Genomic DNA, 18,424 nt, shown 5'->3' on the forward strand with positions numbered 1-18,424 from the left:
TATATTATATATTATATTATATATATAATATATATATTATATATATTTTAAAAATATCTCTTGACTGTTTATAAGGAAACTAATGCATATGACCTAGAAAGTGTGTCTAAAACCAAAATTATATATAGTCTGTTTCTTATTTCAGCATCTCCTTTGTACAAATAATCAATCTAATTTTGTTACTAGTGTTAGCTAGAAAAATGCAAACAATTTATTGCAAAAAATTTCTAGCAGTGGTTTGGTTTGAGATTGCTATAGAAACCAGGTCTGTATGGCACCAAAACTCTTCCGTCAGAAATAAACCTGCTGTCACCTGTTCGCATGATAGCTCACATTCTCCAAGGTCTGTCATTTTAGAGAGAACCTTCAGGTTTGGCAACCCCAGGTTTTAAGCATCAGCATCTCTGGAGCAGACTGTCATGGGACATTCCCAGAGCTCCGTCTCTGTGTGGGAGCTCCTGGGAAACGAGGAATCTAAATCACGTTTTGGTTATTTTCCAGTAGTTTTGTATGACCTTCTGTTTAGGCTCGAGGTATGTGCAATGTTATGGATTGGTACAGGGAGGATGTGCTTGAGAATGCCAGCTGTCCCAGAAAAATATCAGGCTTGGTGAGCAAATGAAAACAGAAGGAAAAAGAGAGAGAAGTGGATAATGACATGAAGGAAATCCATACCTATAGGTTTCTTCCATGTACGGTCATTGAAGGAAACATATGCCCATGGGAGTGAAAAATCTGTTCACGTGTTTTCTTAACACTAATCTGAAAGACGAGGGAGTGAACATCTAGTCATCTGCTCTGTGTTTCCTCAAGAGCATCTGCGAGAGTGACTGACGCTTTCAATGACGCTAGTTAATACTTAATTGCAGGCTTTGGGCAGGTTTTTGCTTTTAATGTTCTTTGGAAACTATAGCGTAAGGCCACGGACACATTTTGAATGGGCAGCCAAACAATTTCTGGGAGAAAGTTTCTGGTCAGGTGATTGTGGATAGTGTTACACCTGATAAAATTTGATCAAAGAGATTTTATTTTAATAGTTCATTTCTCTCTAAATACACCACTGTTGTTGTGGCACCATGTAATAAAGTGTTACTTTTCTAGGCCTCCTGGAATACTTGTTTTCATAGTCTGTGGCTATTTGCATAGCTGTGATAGGAAGTTTACCAAGCTTTTTAATTGTTTTTTTCAATGTTTTGTTAATCTTGCTGGTTTTGTCTTTATCTGCAAGGCAGGATCAAACTTGTCTCTGACTTGCCAGGGCAGAGTATGACATTTCAGTGTTAAAACAGTTTGCTGCTTGATTTGTGCTGTCCTTACACTGCTGTTCTGCTCTTTCAGTTGATGTAATTACTCTTTCAGTTGATGTAATTGCTGTTTTGCTTACCTTGTGGGTAAGCTAGACATGAGAGGGAACCAAGCTGTCTATCTTGCTAATTTACATTGACTTCCACCAGTGACAAAGGCAGCTGCTGGCATCTTTGAAGTGAAGGCAATAAGAAATAAATAGCTTATCATACCATTTATTTGTAACCGTCATGTCGTGTCACTTTCCTACCAGTAACGGATTTGCTTTAAGGGATTGCAGAGTAGGTGCTTTCTTGCATTTCCTATCCTAACATCGGCTCCTGGCTACTAGCAGGTCTCCGTCTCTGGGAGGTAGGGTGGTATGTGGCTTTTTGCTCCCCTTCATGTTCTGAAATGCCTTACCTGCTCGCTTTAGAAGAAATATGGATTATTTTAAGTTGAGGGACAAAATAGGAAGTGGCAACTGTACTGCTAACGGCAAGCTACAAGCAAATAAGAGTTCAGAGTCAACATGCATTTTTTTAGCTATGCACTGAAGTATTTATGGTGAATGACTGGGACAGCAGGAAAATTTCTGGAGAAGGTTTTTATCAGACATCTGTTGCATTCCACTTAGGCAATTTTGCTGTATATTTTATTTACTTGTTATTAGTTCTTTTAAGTCAAATATTTCTGAAGAGACAATAATTTTGCATTAAAAGCTTTCAAATTTAGAGAGACTTAAACTTTTGCAGGCAACTCATGAAAACCAGCTTGCCTTTATACGGGATACAAGCGCAAAGATATCAACCTGATGCCTATTAAAATGCAAGAATGATGAACTTATTAATGTTCCCCATTTCAGTGATAATCATATTAATAATTATTGGGGCAAATCGTTATCCCGCAGATATCTGCAATTACTCTGACAATAGATACAATTTGCTGTTTCCTTTTCAAGTTTTGAGCCAACGTAAGCAGTGAATATAGAAGTTATATTTTTGCTTCTGGCTTTTTTTGCTGGTATTCCAGGATTGCATGTCTTTGGAAACACCAAGGTTACAGTAACTCTTTTTCCTCCTTGATTTAAAACAAATATTTTTGTCTGAAGGGCATGATAAAGCCCCATCTGTGAAGGATAGTTTTTGCCTATATGTAAAACTAAGCTTTTCCCCATAGGTAGCAGAATTTTAAGATACACAGTAGCTATCTTTATTTGTTGAAGAAGGGGGTGGTGGGGTGAGAGCCTGTGCCATAGTTTAGTGTCCTTCTTTGCCCCAGTATGTTTGTTTTAACATTTCCTTTTCAGTTTGCCCTATCCTCATCTTCATTTGCTTTCATTTTGGTGGGTTTTGGTTTTTTGTTTTTTTTTTTTTTTTTTTTTTTAAATTCCACCCCTGCCCTGGTTTCGTTCATCTTGCAGTATCCCCTTTTTACAGACCTTTTGTTCTTATTCCTAGTAATTCCTGACTTCTCCAGAGACGCGGTCTTTGGACTTGTTCATGTAGCTCAGCAGAGTGCCTCTTTCAGAAGAGATTTAGAGTTGAGGGAAGATGATCACTTCAGAGGTTAGTTGGCAAAATTAACCGCTGGGCAGAGAGGGAGCATCTATGGCTGACAGAAATCATAAATAGCAATTAGGGAGGACTGCCTGTACCTAATTGTTAAACCCATGCTAGGAATGAGTTGAAAGAAGAAGGGGGAAAACAAAACCTACAGAGAATATTGAAGTCTTATTTTAGAAGGGGTCAGGCTTATTACTCTCTTAACCTCTATAGTGAGGCAGTACTGGATATGGTGTATCCACGAATGTAAATCCCTTGAGTGTATAGATGAAAAGGGGATGAAGCACCACAGTTGCTTCAAGAATCAGAAGACTTCATGCCTGTGAAGAGCCTCTTCTATTGCAGGCTGCTGGCACACCACCCATGGGATGCAGAGTTTCCTAAATTTTACACTTGGTAGGAGACCTCAGAAGTCCTTCTGAGAAAACAGAGTTTTGAGGAAGGCAGTTGTGATGTGGCCATATTGTAATGGCCGTCTGATTCTCTGAAGAGCATTTTGGAAGCGATTTGTGAACTTGAAGGCTTAGGTTATAAAGCAAGGTTTCTTTCGCATGCAACAATAAATTTAGCTTTTTCCTGAAATTTGAGCAGGGCTATTTTAGTTGGTTTGGATAGCATGTAATGCAGCCATCTCACCCCAGTGCTTCAGAGGTGAATATAGTTATTGACAAGAACAGTAATTGCTTGTTTGCTGCCGGTATTAGATTGCATGAAATTTTGTAATAATGCATAATAATACAGGAACTGATTTATAGCAGGACATGTGGTTGTAAGGAGGCTCAAAAAATGCACCCAACACCCAAGAAGTATAAACAGTGTGGAAAAGCAGTGAATAGATGAATGTTGTGCTTTATTTTAATTTTTAAAATGGTCTGGAGTGACATTTAGACTGGATTCCAAAGTTCACTCGAATGAGCCTTTCCGTCGGTCCCCTAAGTAGCATGGCCTAAATTAAGAAATGAAAAAGCCCTTTAAATTCTTTGTGTATGACACTGGTGCTGTCATTCTTTTGTAAGTGTCTGGGACATGGGATATCCAACATGAAAAAGTATGATGCTGTGTGTAGCCAGAGAGCTGTAGCACAGGTGGGGTGGAGCTGCCTGCACACAGGCTCGCCTAGACATCAGGCAGTCTAGTGGTGTGGAGTCCAGGTGGGTTTTTGTGCTGTTGTGGCATTTAAACACTTTCTAGGCTAGGAGAGAGTATATATAGACTACAGGGGATATAAAAAGCATCAAGATAAAACTGTCTCCCAGAATTACCCCAGGAGGCAGAGAGGACTCTACCTCTGGTCTTGCCCTCCAGCATCTCTTTGTCTCGGAAGCTACAGCAGCATATACTGCCATCATGAAATCCACTGGCTCACGAACGATTTCGGTCTCCACAGCCATCCCAGTTGGCAGTACTGCCAGTCACAGCCTGAAGTACCGCTGCCAGAGGCCCCTCTCTCTGAGCAGGACCCACCTGGCTCCGGTAGAGCCTGCTCATCCATCAGTTTCTCATTTGGAGAGCCATGTGTCGTCCTAGCTGATTAAAAAAAACCAAAAAATATTCACGTGTCCAGTGGACTTTTTGAAGAAGCTTGCAAAAAATGCAAGAATTGGGTACCTTTAAAACATAGTGAGTTTGTAAGGGAAACACTTAACTTGAGATCTGTTCCAGATGCTTCTGTAACTCTATAATTGTCGTCATGGTGTACGAAAGAAAATAATCTTGGGGCATCCTTCATGAATTAACTGCTGGCTTAGAGCCTCAACAAAATAACTTTGTTTTCAGAACTGTTTTCAAATATTTACTTGTACCTCTGTACACAGCATACTTTCACATTTGAGTTCAGTCATGTTGAGGATTGAGAGTCAAATGTTTTTAGTTATCTGTGACAATCTCTCTCTCTTCTTTTTTTGCATGTGAGTGTACTTGTTATAGTCTGTGTTTATTTGTAAGCATAAAAGAGTTTGGGGTTTGGCTAGATTGTTAGAGCAAAGATAATTTAAAAAAAAAAAGGCAAAAAAAAGTCTTAATATATGTTGGATAGTTGGAGATGTGTGTTAATGCTCCAGTAGTCTAAACTAATGGTAACTTTTTTGCCAGATCCCATTTCTCTCATTTTCCTGGAACTGGAATGTTCTGGCTAGCGTTCATATTATGCCATTGATATTTTGAGGACATAAAATGCTGCGACTTTTTTCAATTAATTCACATTGTCACATAAAGTAGAATCCCTCTAATTCACACAAAAGGCTTGGGAATCCATTCAGTATGTCTGACTGAATTTTGTGAATGAAGTGGGCTCTTAATTAAATAAAGGAAAGGACCTGCAGTAATTTTTCATTTTTGTAATGCAGTTCCCCAAATTTGTCAAGACATAACTGCTCTTTGTCTCTTCTCAACATTTCAAATAGTTCTTCCAGCTCTTCATTTGTACGTCTAGACTAGAAATAAGACTAGCCTTTTTTGTGCTGCTTAACAAAATGAGATTCTTCTGGTTAGAAAATTGACTGATGTTATGAAAGGACTTGGAAATAAAAGCATTTTTAAACACTTCATGTGGCTTTAAATATAACTTGATTTTTAAAATATGATCCAGTAGCTTCGTTTTTCTCTTCATTAGAATTTTGGGACTTTTTGCACACTGGAAAGTACTTAAAAGGAGGCACTGATATGTTTTGCTTCTTAAATGCAGACTGAAAAGTGAGGGCAGGTAGAGGCCCTATCAGAAATGACAGCAATCCCATTTTATGTATTGTGTGTACATGGACCAGAATTTTCATTATGCACTTCCTGAGTTGGCAGCATGGTACTCTCTTAAGAACTGGGATTTCAAATTGCAATTAAGAACAGCTGTCATCCTTTCATTGGAAATGTCTCATTGTGTTTAATGGTAGTCTTTTTTTTCCCTTTTTTTTAGCAACTTATAACACACCAGGAAATGCCCATCTGCTATGCTAGAAGCCTTTGTCATGATCTTAGATCAGCATAAACAAGGCTAATGTTTAAAGCCTTCAAGAAACTTCAGTAAAATTCCAGCTCTTGTACGACCTTTAGAGGCAGAATGTTTTCCATTCAATCTCTTTTTATTGGCAACTTTATGCAAAAGGCTCTGATTTCTTCAACTCTGGGTACATCATAGTTAATGTAGTTTGGGTTATTAAAGATAAACTTTTTCATGTTATGAATCAGGAAATATACAGTCTTAATATTTACCGTCTAGCATGCTGAATAATCTTTTACTTATGTTTTGAATAGATAAGAGAGCTGGGACTGGGGTTTACAAACAAAGGTCTGAACTACAAAGACAGTTTAATTGTGGTCACTTCAGTAAATTAGTTCAAATCTGCATTTTTCTTGTATACACAGTTTCCTTTTATACACTGCAGAACTGATTTTTAGCTGCTAGACCTTGTGGAGTTCAAACTGCAACTGATCATGATTACTCCAAGATGATTCTTAGTGAGGATGTATCCACAGGACAAAAAAAGATGTGTGCAGTTGACATCCTCCTTGAATATCAGCAGACCAACCAAGGACGTAGATGAAATACATTGTCCCTGGAAATAGTCCACATGGGTTGAACTGAAGCCAAGTGTTTGAGCAATCTGAAGAAGGCTCTTCACTTCTTGCTTTGACCGTTCATAGAAAGAAAATTTTGGATATGTATCCACAAATTTCATGTACAAACTTGAGCAAATGCCATTTTATAGACTGAATAGACATGTTAGCTTGATGTTGTACCTGGGCTAACAAGCTCTCAGAAGCTGGGATAAGCTTTAGTGCCTACCTTGTCCAGAGATTCATGAGAGGTACTTTATTTGGAAAAGAGAGCTGGGAGGCAAAGAATAAGGTGTGTAAGGCTTCTTAGCTTCTTAACAAACTACTTGGTTTGTTAAGAGCACTTAAGAGTTACTTGCAAAATTAAAAAATTCAGTAACTCCTCCAGTAAAGTAGCAACATACCTATGTAATTACATAGTGTTGACGTTGCCCATCAGATGTTTTCCAGATAACTGAATTACTTTTATTTGCAGTTTTGTCACTGTTGTCCCTGATAAACTTGCAGGGCAGCTGCATGCTAGCTTTTGTGTTACAGAGCCTAGATTTCAAATCTGAGGATTAGCAACTTACTTTAGCTTACAAATAGCCTTGAGGATGTGATAATGCTCCTATTTCTCCAGAGTTGTAATACGAATTTGGTGGAGTGCTCGGCATTTTTTCTGGCGGCAAACTGTTGCCTTCCATTGCAGTCTATTGCACTAACGCACGGCTGACATTTCTTTACCCATCTCACCAGGCAGAGCTATGAAGTCACTCCAAGATGCATCTTTTCATGTGAGATGCTGTAGCTCTTAGGTACGTGCAGCATACTGGAGTTTAATTGTGCTACAGTATGCTATTGTCCTGTGAGATGAGACCTTTGAAAGCACGCCCCTTTCTATGAAGTGACTGTGTGAAACTGGGCACCTCACTTCACTGTTCGTCTTCCCCTGAGTACTGGAACATGTTTAATTACTTTAGAATAAAGGAATACATTTATTTTCATTCTCCAGTTAGCGGAGTGGAGCAAGCTTGTCTGAGAGTATTACTACTTTTGCAATAACATAATTTGCAGCGAGAGAAGTCCCTGCATGAGTACGTGGTAGCAATGCACACTTATTGTGGAAGCCAAAACTTGACTTGCTATACCTCTGCTCTCACTGCATCAGGAGAAAATTACTTATTTCTACCTTCTGATTTCAGGGAGATGCTGCTTAGGGCTGCAAATAAAAGCAGGGTTTTCTTTTTGCTAAGCAGGAGTACATTTTTTGAGGCAGCAACATGGAACATTGCCTGTTTGCTAAACATTTTTCCATGTGAAATCATAAGAGCAGCACTCCCCTCTCTGCCTCAGGAAAACCCCGCAACCAGTACAGCCCTATTGTGGTTTCATTTGCTAGATCAAGAAGTCGCTGGCATTTTTACATGGAGCATCTGTGCTCTGCTGCTGATTTGGACAAGCTCAAACTATAAGGCCCAAAGATACATCCTATTTAAAAATAAATTAAAAAAGAAAAGGAAAAAAAAGCTACTAACAGTATATTCCCATCTATACAGAAAAAGCCAAGCTATAATGGTCATTTCTCCTCTAATAGGATTATAGAGTTTTGTCTTCTAAGTATTTCATTTAGCTGTACTCTGGGCCTGTTTTTTCTGAAATAGCTATGGATCATTGTAAGGACCTGTGTTTAGCCACAATCAGTGTTTTAAAAATGAGGAATAATCATTTCTCAGTGTTTTATTTTGATGGAATATGTATTATGCTTAGCCATCTAAGTCAAGATGAATTACAGTTTTATTGGAGGAGTTTACTTTTAGTGTGCTATTCACATGGTGCAGCAACATACTCAAAGCATGTCTTGTTCTGCAGAAAAAGATTTCTTTTACGTAAAATTTGGTCAAAGCTGACATGAACTGAACACGTGTGTTTGACCCTTAAACTTCACTAATTTTCAGACACATGCTGTAGTAGGTACAGAAACTAATTCAATTTTCTGTAAAATATTGAGAGTCTGGATATTTCAGCACAGAAAGGGAATGACTGTTTTCCCCTGCTTCCCCTTTTCCTCCCTGTCCCACCAGCCCTTCATTTCCAAATATATGCAAGAGTTCAGAGGTGCAATTCAAATCTGATAGTATGTAGATGAAATAGTAAACTGGGATTTTAAAAAATGTTGTGTCCTCTAGTTAAATTCTGACAGAAGCCAAGCACGGAAAATCAGATTGCACTTCTCTTTCCTTACTGTCCTGTTCAGCTGTCTGACCCCTTGATACTCCATTTGAACTGGGGAACGTGTTTGTTAATGGAATAAATCCTAAGTTTTACAAACCCAACCTCAGGGGCTGCAAAACTTCAGAAGGTCCACGGAGAAACGTGTCTCTTACCACCAGCATTGCTGGTATGCCATGAAACTGCCTCCCTCACAGCTGACTGCATGCTTTTTTAGTGCAGTCAGGCTGGCAGTTCAAGGAAAAGTCTGGAGCTTCTTACAGAAAATATGGCTACCAAAAATGTTCAGCGTATACTTTTGCAGTAAACCCACTGAGTGTAAGGAGTTGGCTGGTTTAGGCAGTCATTAAATCAAACATGCAAGTGCTGATTTATCTTACCAAATAAACTACATCTAATTAAATAAGTTTTTTAATAAAACAATAGAAAACACTTCCTGTACTTCCCTTCAAGGATATCATGGCCCAGTAAAATTACTATTTTTTGTGAACAGAAATGCCTTTTCCCCCAAGAAACGTAAAATCTTTGCAGTGCACCTTACAGCAAACTGACTTGCTCTAGGTCTGTAAGAGGCCAAGCTGTGTCCTTCTGTGTGATCGTGTAGGAGCTGGTTGGCTGCCTTGGGTAACGCAGCCTGGTATGTGGGGTGAGAGACTGTTTGGGTTACAAACTCATCTGGTTAATGCTGTGCCTTGGAAATGGGAGTTACTTGTTCAGGCTAGACCCACGGGCTCAGTATTAGTATGGGTGAGGAGGTGATGGTTATGTGGCATCCAGCTGGCTGATGTAATTTCAAGGAACGGGACTAGTCAAGGGGGAATCCGAGCCAAGCTGGTCTTCTGAAAACCTCGTGACATGGAGATCCCGCCCCCCACCTCGGTTTACATATATATTCACTTCAGCTGACAGCAGGAACCTGCTCCAAATAAGAGTTCACTATTTTAATTCCCTTCTTTAGGCAAACCAAGTCATGAGTTATAGCTGCTGTTTGTCTGCAGCTGCAGGTGTTTATGGTATGTACAGCTGGCACTGGTCCACGTTAGTTCAATTTGGTACGCCCTAGTGGGCTTTCCATGGTTAACATGTTACCGGGACAGGAGATGGACCTGTCAGCTTGGTTATCTGCAGCACCAAAGCTCTTCCCGCTGCTCCACTCTGCCATATTACATTACTTTGGAGGACCCAACCTTGGACCCATGCCCAGGTCACCCTCCTGACAGTCTACTGGGCATATTTCACTACCAGCTTATGGGACTGAGCTGTTCAATGTGATGTGGACACGCTTACTGGGTTTGATAGTGTTTGCTACAATTTAGAGGGAGAATTTATTTTGTAGTCTGGATTAGAAGGTGGCATGGTCATCCTCAGCTTCAGAGATCCTGTTTTCTACCGGTTGAAGGAAAATAATGCAACAGCTGGTTCATAGGCTCCTGGTAAAAGGCATTTCTTGTTTTCCATCGTACTAATGTGCAGCTCTAAAGAGATGCTTTAGATGTTGTTGAAACAGGCAGAAAATCATAAGCTGCGTTTTTGGCTTTTGTGTACAGTGCTGGGGAAAGACCACTGTTGGCTTTCAAAAAATTACATTTTTTTTTTTGACTGTCAATCAGTAAAAAGGAAGTGATCAAAACTGATAAAGCCTCCAGCTCGCTTGGAGGGGAAATGTGTGCCATCCTGCGAGAGGGAAAAGGACTGGGGACAGACTGGGCTGTGGTGAGCTGAGGCGTTGTGCAGGCATGGTATTTGGGGAAGAAGCATTGGCTGGACCTCTCTGTAGGGAGGTTTTGAGGTGAAGTCCATTGGATATGTCTGAAATCTGCTTCATCCTGAGAAAGATAAGATTATCAGAAGAACATTTTCTTTATTAAGCATTGAGTTCAGCTTTGGGGTCCCCAACAGAAGAAGGACATGGACCTGTTGGAGCAAGTCCAGAGGAGGGCCACGGAGGTGATCAGAGGGCTGGAGCACCTCTCTTATGAAGACAGGCTGAGAGAGTTGGGGTTGTTCAGCCTGGAGAAGAGAAGGCTCCGGGGAGACCTTATAGCAGCCTTCCAGTACCTGAAGGGGGCCTACAAGAAAGCTGGAGAGGGACTTTTTACAAGGGCATGTAGTGATAGGGCAAGGGGTAATGGCTTTAAACAGAAAAAGGGTAGATTTAGATTAGATAATAGGAAGAAATTCTTTACTGTGACGGTGGTGAAACACTGGAAGAGGTTGCCCAGAGAAGTTGTGGATGCCCCATCCCTGGAAGTGTTCAAGGCCAGGTTGGATGGGGCTTTGAGCAACCTGGTCTAGTGGAAGGTGTCCCTGCCTGTGGCAGGGGGGTTGGAACTAGATGATCTTTAAGGTCCCTTCCAACCCAAACCATTCTATGATTCTACGATTCTTTTTGTCCACACCTCAGAATATTGGCCTGAATCAACTCTTCTGCTAAATCTGCAGTGTGTATATGAGCATCAGAGGATATATTATTTTCCCAGTCTACTGGAACAAAAAGTAAATCTCTCTGGCTTAATATTAGGCTGTGTTTTAAAGTGTTTTACTCTTGGAAATCGAGAGTGGCTTTGTCTGTCCTCTTTGCCCTCCCTTCCCTCTCTCCCTTTCCTGCCATAAATTATGGCTGCTTCTTACAAATCAAATGGGCTGATTTACACAGCTTTGGGCTTTATTCTGCATCTAATAACATCACAGTTGCTAATGTGAATAACAAAGAGGGGAAGTGTATGCAGGAGGTACCCTTCTGCTGTGTATATTAGCCACATAGTATTGTTGATAAAACAGGTTTCTGTGCTCACCAGGAAAATAAAATTGGAGAATATGAATAGGAGAAAAGGCTTTCCATCTGTCTTAGCATACCTCTTTATCCTAGTGTTTAAACTTGTTTTATTTTATTCCTGCCTGGTGTTTTTCAAAGAGCAGCTGCTTGCCTGTGAAGGTCTATCCTAGCTGATGCTCCATCAATTTAGCTGTTACTTTATTCACTCCAATGGCAGGCTAATCAACCTTTTCTTTTCAAGTGTGTCAAAGTGCTGAACATGAGACAGTTTGTAATTATGGAAAATGAGAGTACACTTTTTATGCTTAGGGCAATTAGATTAAATGATTCTGCACTATGAGCTAATACTGTAAATAATCTCTTATGGTTGTTTTTCCTGAATGGTGTATTTTCCATTGAGCTTCAATAGGCAGGGGGAACATATATTGAAATAGTGACGATTTACAATGTAAAGCCTCAAAGCACTGTATAAAATGTGCTTCCACTGTTCCTAGCTCAGGTTGTTAGGAATTTTTATCCCCAAACAAACTGGTTCTGATGTTTTCCCACTGCGTATTGTGAGAGGAGGAAATAATTTTTTTCCTGTTACCCTGTTACTGAGCATTCTATGCATTCAGAAAGAAAAGAAAGGAACTTAAACGATGCTCTTAATTAAACTTGAAAGAATTGATATAAATTACATTTTATGTAAAATTTACATTAAAGTGTGTGTACAATTTACATTCTACTGCTGTTCTTTTTAGTCTAGCATGATAAGCACTGACTTCTAGTATCCTGCCAGTGTGTTTAGACCCAGTTGAGCAGAAATGAAGTGATACTAGGACTCTGCTTCGTGAGGAATTGGAATGGTCAAGAAGAGAGTTTTTCTTCATTTCCTTTGAAAGTAGCAAATGAGTTAGCAGTTGCAAGCCAAGATTAAGCAATAGACGTTTCAAAATGGGGACCGAGACTCTCAGAATCAAAGCAACAGCCAGTGAAGATGGGATGAAGGGAATTGACTCTATTAGTGCATGAGAAGAGCAATCGGGGGGAGTTCAAGATAGTGTTAACTAATTACTGTTAATTGAAAATGCTAAGGGAAATGAGAGAAAGAAAGAAGTACCAATAGCTGGCGACTACTGATCCTCGTGATTTTGGCTTAAAGGAAAAAGATGGTAGAAGAGAAGAGCTGCTCCCGTGAGCTGAATTTATGACTATAAGAACAACGTTTTTACCCCTGGTGTAATTGGGGATGCAATCTTGAGCGTTCAAATGAAGCGCTAACAGTTGATGCTCGTTTTGGGGTGAGTGGGTGGGAACCTTGCGCCTGTCTCTTCCTGATCCCGGTGTTTTGTTAGGGCATAGAGATGCTGTTGTGCTGCTGAAAATTGCTGGAGCCCTTTGGAGATCCCCCTTGGAGGCCTATTTGCTGTTTCCCTTTGTTAGAATTTTTGGTTAGGACTTTGTGACAGATCTGGCCATCTGGAGCTACGTGGCTGAAAAAGCCATGCTATAAAAAAGCAGAGCCTTCTTACTGAGCTAGGTGTGGGTGGCATTTCGATTTCAAATTGCTTCTATACTTAAGTCTTAGCTAAAAGAGAACTCCAGTAAGTATTTCTGTGTTTGTTGTGGTAGGAAAATGTCATCTTCTTTCATGAAAACCTAAAAATCAAAGGAGAGCTTATTATAAGGTATGGTAAATGACACTGCTGACACACTCACCAGCTAATTCAAAACACATGGTTTATAACTGCTTTTTAAACTACAAACTATTCTAAAATTTTACTTAGGCTCTGTAATTGTGAGGTGGTTCAAAGAGTAGTATGTGGTTTAAACCTATAGTTGCAAATGTTGACTTTACAGAGCCATGTTTCTTAATGTTGCTAAAAGAAAAAGAATAGAAGATTCTTTGTGGTCTATGGATCATTAAAATATGTTAAACTAAAATGACCTTAAATGAAATTATTTTTATATGTTTGTAACAAATGGAGAATAGCATGAAATTATATTTTTGGAACAAATGGAGCTTGAACCAAGAGGCCTTTTTTTTTTTTTTTTTTATTTACAAAAAAAAAAAAAAACAATGGACAATAATAGATAGGAAGGACTGTGAGGTGTAATGGTGTGCCATGAAAGTCGACATGACAAATGAGTAGATCTATCTTTTTCTTTGAGATAAAGATCTTTGTTCAGGCTCTGACATAAATGTGTCTAATGCTGTTTATGCAATGCCACAAAGACAAAGAAATCTTAGTTATTTAAATGCACCCTTGGTTATGCCTCCTCCAATTGAATTGTTGGAGCAGTGGTTGAAATGTCAGAGGTAAATTTTAGAACACTTCTACTAGGTAATTTTTGATAAGTACATACGCAAAACTTCTTTTGAAATGAGTCAACTTATTTTTTCTTTTGTAGTAGATAATAATTGATATACTTGTGAAGTATTAGGCTCTGCTGGATTGTGTAGAAGGTTGGAGGAAAAGATAATGTATGCCAGGCGTCTCTGACTAGATGGGATAAAACCAGAACTGGATGAAATCCCACTCTCTTCTCTGCGACTTCAGAGGTCTCGTTGCAGATTAGTCTCTCAGTTTCTCTGCTGAGGGAGGAGAAAAAGCATGATTTGGTGTTTTTGACTATGCAGTGCAGGCAGAGTTAATAAATACATCAAGCAGTAAAATATATTTTGACAGGGGCTGTTGGAAAACTAAAATTCAGTGTATTAGAAAAGATGAATGGTTACTAAGCTGATTAACTCATAACTCAGTATATCAACAGAGAGAATACTTCCTCTGTGCTTGATGCTGACTTCATTTTCTGGCGTGAAACTACTGCCAAGAAAGTTGTTTCAACAGTGAAATACTAGTTGATGGCTGAGATTGTTTGAAGGACAGCAGGCACAAAATGAGCCATCCAGTCTGTAAGTTTGGAAAAGCATCTCAGAGTCTTACCTTCCTGCTGAAAGCCAGTTTCCTGAATCAAACCCATGGAAACCACAGCATTAGTATTAATGTTCTCTCACATGGCCCATGAATGCTCAGTGCAGTCTTTTTTTTTCTTTCCTCTTCATCTTACTGCCTCCCCGCCCCCCTCCCTTCCCGCCCCCCCGCAAAAAGGAATGTAATGTGTGCTGGAATAAGCTTTTCTGAGTGCCGCACATTGTACTTTTCAATTTACAAGTATATCTGCAGCAGCGTTCAACAAATATTATTCATTTCCTAAATATGTCCTGTAAGAGAGTCTGGTAAAGTGTTATTGCTACTGTAGTGTGGATGCCAGAAATTGTGTCATGGTCTCTCAGCAGCAGCAGAATATTATTTTTTTTGCTAACTCTCCAGCATGTTGGCCACATCACAAATTGACTTTGTTGTAATGCTAAAAACATTACAGCCTGCTACTTTCTCGTAAACACATTTTCACCTCCAGCTGAACTACTGAGTTCAAATGTTTCAATCACCATAGCAGTATTAAGTTTTGAGAGATCAGCCTTAATTTGGGTTCAATGGTATATGTATCAAAAGGAGTTAATGGCCTTTGATTGTGGTGGTGAAGTGGATGGTCCAACCATCTGTGCAGAGAGAAGAATTGTAATTTAGTGCCTTAGACAATGTAAGTTGGTAAGAAAAGCAGTGAGGGAGGCGGAACCCTGGGATGGTCATACAACTAGACAGGCGGATGTGCTGCAGGAGAGAAGAGGACAGGAGGGACACAAAGAGGGGAGAATCAATGACATGAGCATCGTTGGCAGGAACTAGGGAGGGAGGGGAAGGTGTGATTATTTAGTAGTAAAGGAGCCATAAGGTATTTCATTTCCCTGTTTTCCAGCCTTTTTAGAATACCACTCACTTGATACGTGGTCTCTTGCAGGATGGCTGAGCTGATAACATGATGTAACCATAAAAACAAGCAAACAAACAAAACCAAACCCCAAATAAGCAAATATGAGATGAGTCTAATACTGATGAGGGATGAGGAAGTATAAATGGTGCTGCACATGCATGTGATGATTAAATTGGGGACAATATGACATGCTCGCCATAAACTTTTTGGGCAAGAGAAGCCAGAAGGAGGAACTGCCTGAGCTAAGGGACAGTGATAGCAAAAAAGAAATAAGTATGAACTAGTTTGAGTATATGTAGGTTTAATATTTGAAGCTTTCAAGCTGCAGCAATAGGAGCCTCTAGAAGAGGCTCTGTGTGGCTCTCACTACTTGCATTGTGTTGTCCATGCTACCCCTAACTAGTTTCATGACAAAGAGCTTGCTTATCTATAAAAGGGCTGTGGTTGTCTGTGAAAGCACTATATGGCTACATTATTCAAAACCAATACTTGATCTATTTGTAGTTATCAGCTGAATGCAAAGCTCCTGAACTGTCATAGAATAAAGAATCGAGTTTCTAGAAGATGCATTGAACCTGCAACGATTGTGCATTTTATGTTGACCTGAGAGTTCGTTTCTATTTTTCATACATGGTTTGTTTACTGTAAATAATAAACAATATCCACTTTTAAGTACATACAAACACTAAATATTTTACTAGGTGCAGTAATCTAACAAAGCTCTTGGTCTGTTGAATGGATGTTTATTTCATATAAAAATATGCCATGTTTGGCTACCAGATTTTTTAAGTTGTGTAATGCAAGTGTGCCTTTTTATTTGGTTTTTGTTTTTATGTCCTTTTTCAGATACTACTTGCTTAAGTTTTTTCAAGGGGTTCTAATGCTCAGTTTCCAGAGTCCTTTATTCCATGAACTGAAAAATGCAGTTGAAACCAAATCAATACTACTCTTTCTCTGTCTCAAAATTACTACTAAAGAAAACTAAATATAAGTAACGCATCTGTGTTTCTCCAAAATATATGTTGCTGCATGGCAACAAAGCACCTCTGGATTCAAATTGCAGCCCAGTAGTTTCAGGGTCATGATGTTCTGAGCTCCATGGAAAGACGTATTTGGTACAGGAAAGCTGTTGATTCTTACTGCATTCTTTAATTTCACTGCATGACATCACCCTTACTGAGTTAAGAACACGCTTATTGGGAAACACTTCTGCATATTTATGCAAAAGTCCAGCAATACCTGAATGCTTAAAATGCTCAATATTTTATAAGGTTCTGAGACTTCTTCATACTTTTCAAAGTAGAAATTGCAGCTTACGGTATTGTTAGTGCTCAGGATTCTCCTGTTTCCTTTTTCTTAAATGTCTTCAGACAGAACACGTCCTGTTGATGCATTGACATTTTGCTCAATGAAGACTATGACATTTTGTTCAATGAAGAACACTACCTAAATTTCCCTGAAAGTTTATGAATTTGTTTTGAGCTTTCTGTCTTTAGAAAAACTTAGAGATTATGCTTGCTTGTTCCTGGAGAAAGTCTAAATAAGCCACTGAGGAAAAGTATCCATTTTGCTCCTGTGGGTCTTTGTATTCTGAAAAGTGAATGCTTCGCCACGTACAGAACATTAGGACTTGGTGGTGGTTTTTTTGCTGGTTTGTTGGTTTGTTTTTGTTTTTTTCCCTGCCTGGATGTGAAGGACAGATTGTAGTTATTGTTGGTATTTGTTTTATCTAATTTTCAATTGACTCTTTCTTACTTTGCAGCTTTGCTCTGTCAGATGAAGCATACCGATCTTTAAGGGACCAGGACAAAGACCAGTGTATCCTTATTACAGGAGAGAGTGGAGCTGGAAAAACAGGTAATAAGCAGTTTTGATCTTATTCAAAAACAGTCAGACTTATTTGGAGTCTTGCAAAGTGATGCTAGAGTCTGTAAGAGTTGAGAGATACCGGTATCTTTTTGTGTCTGGCGATTGCAGAAAATGGATGCTGTCATGCTTGTTGCTGTAGGTGTGAACTTATATAACCTAGTGTTTTTTCACATTGTCACCATGATGCAGTCCTATCGTGTGTTAGTACAGTATCCTCATCAGTATATAAAGTCATACTAAAGAAATGCTGGTTTGTGATAGAGTATTGCAAGGGCCATAAAACTTTTAGGCTCTCCCTGTGGGAAACATGAAGATGGAGAAAAATGAATGCTCTTGGTCTTCTAGACTGGAAGACAATCCTGTGATACTTTTGCATGTCTTTTAATAAACATATACATTTAAACTGGATTATGCCCTTTATCCAAGGAAAACAAATAATAGTAGCTGATTACTTTGCAAAAGCCTGATGAAATTTCCATGCTGTGCTCAGCTGCAATTCTAAGATTGGCTTGTGTATCAGAACACTGTGTTTCTCAGGCAAAGCTGAAATTGCCTTGAAAATGGCTGCTGATTTTTAAACTAGAATGGCAGAAATCAACTGAGGATTGCATAACTGCAGAATATCTTTGGTAGACCTTAAAAAAGAAAGAGGCCATTTTTTTCTGAAATAACAATTTAAAACTGAGGTGACATGCAAAAGACACAGCGGGTAGAAACGCACACCTCTGTTTCCATGTAATTTAAGAGATTTTTCCTTTGAATCTGAGAAAACGTGGAGCTTTGTATGCTTATACTGAGCAAGACTTAAAGTTGGTAACAAGAAGTTGCTTTCCAAGCCTTTTGTGAAAATGTAAAGTGTAGCCTTCATCTTTGTTTTTCTTTGTCTGATTAGTGGCATCCAGTTGAGAGGTCTTGAAATCTTGTAATATAATCCTTTTTTTCAGTTCAATAACATGAAAACACATGTGTGTTCAGTAAAAGTGTATATTAAAATAGTCAAATTTTTATTAATGTGATTGTTAGGGATTCTGTCTAGGAGTTCAAACTTTAGAAAGGAGTTCTGTATTGGTATTGTTTAATGTCTTGATTTCCTCAGGAAGTGTGAATTACCAGTTATACAACTGAGGTCCACCTGTTATTCATTTATTTATTCAGTTGAAAGGTGTAGCAGTGGCTGACTTTCTGAACTTCTCTATTTGTAGAGAATATTCTGGTAGATTCAGATTCGTACAGAGATTTTGACTGTTCTGTAATTTTCGTAGCCATATGGAACATAATACGAATTAATCCTCTGTAAATGTAAGTAAAAAATAATATAGGGTTTGAAATTGAAGTCAATAATTGTCTTGGC

At 39.0% G+C, this 18,424-nt stretch overlaps 1 protein-coding gene across 1 annotated transcript in view; it reads left to right on the forward strand.

Moving 5' to 3' along the window:
* MYO1B (myosin IB) overlaps positions 1 to 18,424 on the forward strand; it is a 100,903-nt gene that overhangs the window by 17,967 nt on the left and 64,512 nt on the right. The window contains exon 3 of the mRNA XM_009277126.1: positions 16,967 to 17,061. Within this exon, the coding sequence (XP_009275401.1) occupies positions 16,967 to 17,061 (95 nt within the window). The remainder of the gene's footprint in view (positions 1 to 16,966; positions 17,062 to 18,424) is intronic.

Source organism: Aptenodytes forsteri, unplaced genomic scaffold, assembly GCF_000699145.1.
Source record: "Aptenodytes forsteri isolate BGI_AS27 unplaced genomic scaffold, ASM69914v1 Scaffold145, whole genome shotgun sequence".
NCBI lineage: Eukaryota > Metazoa > Chordata > Aves > Sphenisciformes > Spheniscidae > Aptenodytes > Aptenodytes forsteri.